General features: G+C 42.1%; 1 protein-coding gene across 1 annotated transcript; it reads left to right on the top strand.

Annotated features, from left to right (window-relative positions):
• The first annotated feature begins 221 nt into the window (after positions 1-221).
• Positions 222-2108, top strand: LOC147887219 (protein NUCLEAR FUSION DEFECTIVE 4-like). The gene is made up of 3 exons (XM_087394249.1): positions 222-567; positions 663-1558; positions 1655-2108. The coding sequence occupies exons 1-3, from the start codon at positions 229-231 to the stop codon at positions 2106-2108; spliced, it is 1689 nt and encodes a 562-aa protein (XP_087250375.1). The 5' UTR covers positions 222-228.
• Positions 2109-6668: the final 4560 nt, after the last annotated feature.

Here is a 6668-nt window from a genome sequence, read left to right as displayed (position 1 = left end):
GTTGCAGCATTGTTGTTGTTATCGTCTCTACCACATGAGAAATCCATTCTTTCTGTTCACTTTTGAAAATGATTTGATCTTTCCATCCTTGGTTTTCCCTGTCAATTTTGCAGCTCCTTTAGATCTACCTTTCTAGCATGTCTCTACATTATAGATCTAGCTTTCTAGCAGCAAATATTTGTTGGCTTTGGTTACCCTCCCGCAGCTCCTTCAATTCATCATTTCATCATGATGTCGACCTCCTTGCAGTCCCCTCACCATCTCGTCTTTGCCAGACGATGGGCTGGTTTTGTTTCGGCCCTCTGGCTGATGCAGCTCTCCGGAATGTATGGCTTCGCCAATTATTCCACTGCGCTCAAGGAGGTCCTTGGCATCAACCAGACGCAGCTCAATCGCCTCAGCATTGCTAAAGATCTGGGCGACTCCTGTGGAATTTTGGCCGGCATCTTAAGCAATTACTTGCCCCCTTTGGCTCTTCTCATCATCGGAGCTACTGTTTGCGTCCTGGGCTATGGACCGCAGTGGCTTGTGGTCAGCCAGATCATTAGTCCCTTGCCGTATTGGGTGGTATTTGCAATTCTCCTCTCTTCTTGATGCCATTGAAACTTATAGTCTTCATCATCTTCCGGTTTCACAACGTCCTCGTTCTGTGCTTCTTACAGATGTTTATAGCAGCTCTGGTTGCCGGTAACACTGCCTCCTGGATTAACGTCGCCATTTTCACCGTTTCTGTGAGGAATTTTCCACGCAATCGAGGCCCTGTTGTCGGACTTTTCAAGGCCTACATGGGCTTGTCTGCAGGCATCTTTTCTAGGATGTGCGATTTAGTATTCTCAAGCTCACCCTCCATGTATCTGCTCATGCTCGTGGTTCTCCCGCCTACCTTCTGCATTATTTCTGCACTATTTATCCGTCCTGTGCCTCCGGCCGAGACCGAAGAGGATGAAAAAGAAGAGAAACGGAGCCTCTTTCTTTTCAATTTGATCGCTTCAAGCCTGGCCTTTTATATCTTACTCATCAGCATATTCCCTCCAAGTAGTGCTGTTCTTGAGTACGTTGCTCTAGGCGTCCTGCTATTCCTTGTTGCCTCCCCAATCTTTGTTCCTTTTTTTCTCTTTTTCAGAATCAAAATAGCATCAAGCCTTCTTGCGGTAGAAGAGACTACTGGTGAAGGGAAAATACCAGTGGGTGAAACCGTTCTCGAGGCAGGCTCTCATGATGAGAATGCAGAATCACTCGAAGAGCCTTTGCTAAAGCCTTCCTATGTGGAGGACATAGAAATCGTTCCTGCGTCTCGCAGAGGATGCAGCTGTCTGGAACCTCTTCCAGAGCTTGGCGAAGACCGCGGCACGCTCTCGCTGTTTAGGAGTTGGGATTTTTACGTTCTTTACATCGCGCTATTCTGCGGCGCTGGATCCGGCATGACGTTCAGCAACAATCTGGGCCAAATCGGGCAATCCTTCGGCTTCTCGAGCGTGACCCTTTTCACGTCTTTCTTCAGTTTAGGGAATTTCTTTGGGAGGATTGCTTCAGGGAACGTTTCCGAGTACTTCTTGAGGTATGGGCGATCGTTTAGATGCAAAATATATCTTGGCATTCCGTTGTGATGGGTTACACCGATTCCTGAGAAATGTATGGTTAACGTCTTTCGCAGGCGTGCAGGGCTTCCAAGGCCTGCTTGGATAGGGGTGGCAAAGCTACCGATGGTCGCCATATTCCTGTGGCTGGCGACGGGATCAGGAGATTCTCTGTACGTAGGCTCAGTGGTGGTGGGATTCTGCCATGGATCACTGATAACACTGACGATACCAACGGTGACGGAGTTCTACGGGATGAAGAACTTCGGGACGAACTTCATGGTGACAAGCACACATCTACTAGCGGGATCATCGGTATTGTCGGGGGTGGTGGCAGGGTATTTATACGACGAGGAAGCGGAGAAGCAGGGAAGGGGGAGTAGTGAAGGTGGGGAGACGGTGACATGCTATGGATCAAAATGCTATGGGGAGACGTTCGTGATATTGGCAGTGTTGCTGGGGGCTGCTCTTGCGCTGGACGCCATCCTCACGTACACCACTAGAAAGCTGTACAAAAAGCTTCAGTACTAGAAAGCTTTACAACCAAAAAGCTTCGGTTACAACAATTCTTGTTATGATTTTGTTCTCTCCTTTATCTTTATTCTTAGGGTAACTGTCCTCCATCATTTAAATTTAAATCTCCATCAATTGAAACCTGATTGTAATGTGTCTCCCCCTTCCTCAAGTGCCGGAACTGCCATGTGTAAGTTACTCAAAAAATGGCTCCTTCAACCACTTTCCCACTTAGAAAATGGGCACTTTCCCTACTTCATTCCCTAATGCAACCATTTCCCAACGTCAACCCTAGCGCATTCCTAATAACCTTTCGAAAATAACCCGCCCACAATTTACTTCAACTAACATGCATATATAGATTACTAGTAGAACAAAATCATTGTCCCCAACCAACTTTTCACCCAAGGTTAATTATTCAACCCCTCTTGTTGCCCTCCATGTGGGTAGACATACACTCTTGACACTTTTCTTCCTGATTTCGTTGGCCTTAACAACTTTCCATTGCTACTCATTATATTATTCTTCTTGATAGAAAATTTAGGATCTTGTCTCACACACAATGGTATATACTCAGGGGGGTCACTATGTATAAACCCCCTATACCACGTGCGTTCAAGGCCTATTTCTAAAATCCCTTATCTGTAAATTTTTCATTAATAAAATGTACCCCTTTTCTATACAAATCTGTAAATTTTTTCCAAAACTATTTTAAATAGTCCCTTATGTATATTTATTTCTGTAAATTTTAGAAATAAAAAATATCCTTCTGTTGAACTCACGTGATAGGGTTACATATGATGAGTGACCCCCCTGAGGGTATATATTCATACTATGATGTCCATTCTTTGAGCTTGCAATCACAACCATTGCTTCTTTTCAAGGGATTTCAAACTAATGCCCATTTGTATAGTTTCAATTTAGTCTTGGCCCTCCAAAATATTTAACAAAAGTATTAAGTAAAGTTGCATTCCCACCACCCTTAGTTAAGTTAATCCTTATTCTCAATACTTTCACAAAAGGTCTATAAAGTACTTATTTCCTAGGGGTTGAATTTACAAGCATCGTTAACATACCATTAAGAGATTCAACATAGCATGGCTTCGTTGAGTCCTAATCAGATTGCACACTGCCATTAACTAATAGTGTGGGCATAGGCCCATACTTACTATGATTTCAAACGTCCTTCACATTTACAATTTCTTACGCATCTTTCTATGAAGCCTTCTCACCTCATTTTCTTTCTTCGCTACTTTTCTTCCCCTATTAAAGACTAGAATAAGGATAAATTTATCTTAACGTACTATTCAACATTTTTCGACTTGTATAAAGTCCAATTTCATAATTGGGCGATAGCAAAGTCAAAAAATTATGAATATTGTGCTTCTATGCTCTTTGAACCCAAATGTTAGTATATTGAATCAAAAGATTGAAGTATCAAGACAAGATAAGTTCATGCCAAACCTGAGGATGGCCATCATTACTTTGTCATTAACATCTTTCAAAGGGTCAGAGAGGATTGTAAATTCATCACTACCAAATGTCAAAACCTGAGGTCACTGACCAATGATAACCCTGACCTCAAAAGAGCTACCCATTTCGTCCAACATAGCAGTTACACGTATGGGTGTAGTAGCCAATGCTCCCTCTGGATGTTCCCCAATGTTATCGATAAATGCTTTAATGGTAGATGCCATAAATGCATATAGATGCAAGTCTGTATATGTTGATAGTGAGGTTTCATCGCTACTACTCAAATTAAAAGTTCAAGCAAGGATCAATAAGCAGTTATACCTGACTCTCCATCCATAGTGGTGGCCATCATTTTTCTTTGTTGTCGGGCATGTTACATACTTTGTTTGATCTTCTAAGTCATCTTCTAATTTCATAACTGCACTTATATCACCTACCATCTTTTGAGTCGACCTACACATCATAATAGATAACATAATATCAAAAGCTCTTCCAATCATTCATATCACCTTGTCGTTCTTCTACATCCATGTCACTCATGTTTTCTGACTTCTTTTCTGAACCATCTACAAGATTCCAAAGACCTTTCTGCATCAGATACAATCGAGTTGATAATTGCAAAGAAGAGAAATTATGGCCTGTAAACTTGATGAGCCAACTCTCTAATGATGTGAACCACCATTTTGATGTTGAGGGACCTTCTAGAATTATTCTAAATCAAGCTTCAGCCAGCAAATCAAATGGTGATTGTCTTCTATGAATGCGACTATGAGGTCATCTACAAGCTTGAGGAAAGAAAATGACTATGTGCTTGAAGGAAGATGCTTCTCTATGAGACTTCTACAACATGCAAACGTATGATGATTTGCATGCTCACAGAACCACCTCCCACGAGATCTTCTAAATTGGGCTCAGACACCATTGTTCGATTTTTGGAGCCATTAATCTACACAAACAATTGTGACAAAGCTTGAGTGGCCAAAACCTTTTATTAGATAAGAGTAGACACAGTGCGACTCTCACCACACCTCTATAGAGTTTGTAGGCCTTACATGGAATGTAACAAGACTCTTCTATGAACCCTAATGAGCAGCTTCTCAAGCACACAACATGTGAAGACTCAAAGATGTTCAAAATCTCAAACAAATATTAAAGGAAGGCATTGTCAGGTCATCTTGTAGACAAAATGTTTGCTACCTCTCGCTGTTAACAGAAACCTCCACACTGCCAAGTCTCCATGCACCGATCAGTTCAACCACGTAGATTGACCAATCATCTATGAGATAACCACCTCTTCCATAGTTATTGGAGGTGCCCTAATCTTCATGCAAAGGCCATGTTAACTCCATGCATGGCTCCTAGAAGTTGATTGGATATTCATAATACTGCCATGTGTCAGCTATTTGCCCACGTGAAAAAACTCTTTGGTCAATCTATCGAATTCTTTTACTACCCTTCCTTGACTAAGGTATGTAGTACCATGAAGCTTCTCCAACATCTCTCTCTCTCTCTCTCTCTCTCTCTCTTTTCTTTCTCTCTCTAGATTGTCTCTCTAGAATAAAAGTTTCAAAGATGAGAATTTGAAAAAAGTACCCTAAGAAAAGTTGAGATTGAAATGTATGGTTCTCCTTGCTTTTTTTATTGCTCCTCCTCTTGCTTCTCGAGGATTACCAAAAGGTGAGCGACAAAAAGCGAGCGAGCCAAAAAAAGCGAGCAATAAAAAACAATAAAAGATTTATAAATCCCCCATTTCAGTAGCAAAAAATAATAACTTATTCAAAAGTCCATATGTTTCCTCAATGCTAGAAGGTTAAATATGCATATAACTTTCTAAGCCACTAACACTAATTTCACATCATCCATGAAATAGTTTATATGTTCAATTTCCAATTCATTGTTTGTATTAAAGACAAACCCTATAGTAACTGCAATCAAGTTCTCTCTTTCCACTAGAGTAATTGAGATCATCAATGCAACCTTCCATACTGGTGTTTTCAAGGACTCCTTGCATGGATTAGTCTAGATTGCATGCATATGTAAATGCTTAGCTTTTTTAACTCTGTTCACTCTTGGAATGAAACCCATGTTTCTTTGTTACTGGAAAAATATCCTTCCCTAATGATTTATTCTTACCTCTAACTAATCTAACCAATGCAACAAATTAACCACAAATTCATATTTTGGGGAGGTAGCAAGCTACGGGTGTCCACTTTTGGACCACTTGCGGGTGAGTGTGGCACCCCCTCGAGTGAGAATACAAAGGTTTTGCTTCGGTGTGAAATACCTCGATCGAGGTATTGTCTCTAATGAAATTCACACACGAGGACAACCAAGCCAAGCCAATACCTCGATCGAGGTCCTGGACTTCCTTTCACCGAACCGAGCCTATACCTCGATCGAGGTATCATGGCAAGTCCACATACCTCGATCGAGGTGTCGTGGATAGATGACATCGATCGTGTCCAATACCACGATCGAGGTATTTGGCATCCAACATGGCATGTCAAATACCACGATCAAGGTATTTGGCATCCGACATGTACTGTGCTGGCAGCTGACATACCTCGATCGAGGTATCGTGGCATAGCTAACATACCTCGATCGAGGTATCGTGGCACAGCTAACATACCTCGATCGAGGTATGCTGGACCGATGTGTATGTGGCATGTCGAATACCACGATCGAGGTATGTGGCATTCGATGTCTACTGCGCTGGCAGTTGAGATACCTCGATCGAGGTATCGTGGCATGTCTATACCTCGATCGAGGTATCATGGAGCGATGTGTATGTGGCATGTGAAATACCACGATCGAGGTATATGGCATCGAAAGTGGTACGCTACACCAATGATGTATGTTGCATGTCCAATACCACGATCGAGGTATGTGGCATCCCAATACCTCGATCGTGGTATCGAAAAATTTTCGTATATAAAGGGAGGGACCCCCTCATTCTTCAAACCTCGATCGAGCTCCTCCTCATCGAAATTGACGAAATTGCGAGAGCGACGGACAAGGACCGATGGACAACGACAGAGCGATGGAGATGGATGGAGCGGGAGATTCTAGGTAAGGTTTTGTTAATGTAGCATTTTTTTAAAGCAA

This window comes from Dipteris shenzhenensis, chromosome 23 (assembly GCF_047967505.1).
Source record: "Dipteris shenzhenensis isolate YYH24624 ecotype China chromosome 23, Dip_SZ_1.0, whole genome shotgun sequence".
Taxonomy (NCBI): Eukaryota; Viridiplantae; Streptophyta; class Polypodiopsida; order Gleicheniales; family Dipteridaceae; genus Dipteris; species Dipteris shenzhenensis.
This window is presented reverse-complemented; position numbering and strand designations above follow the sequence as displayed.

Bases quoted from the DNA above. Each gene is read 5' to 3' on its own strand.
- LOC147887219 (XM_087394249.1), top strand. From the start codon at position 229: ATGATGTCGACCTCCTTGCAGTCCCCTCACCATCTCGTCTTTGCCAGA. The intron at 568-662 runs GTATTTGCAATT...TGCTTCTTACAG, and splicing joins GTCCCTTGCCGTATTGGGTG to ATGTTTATAGCAGCTCTGGT. The intron at 1,559-1,654 runs GTATGGGCGATC...CGTCTTTCGCAG, and splicing joins GTTTCCGAGTACTTCTTGAG to GCGTGCAGGGCTTCCAAGGC.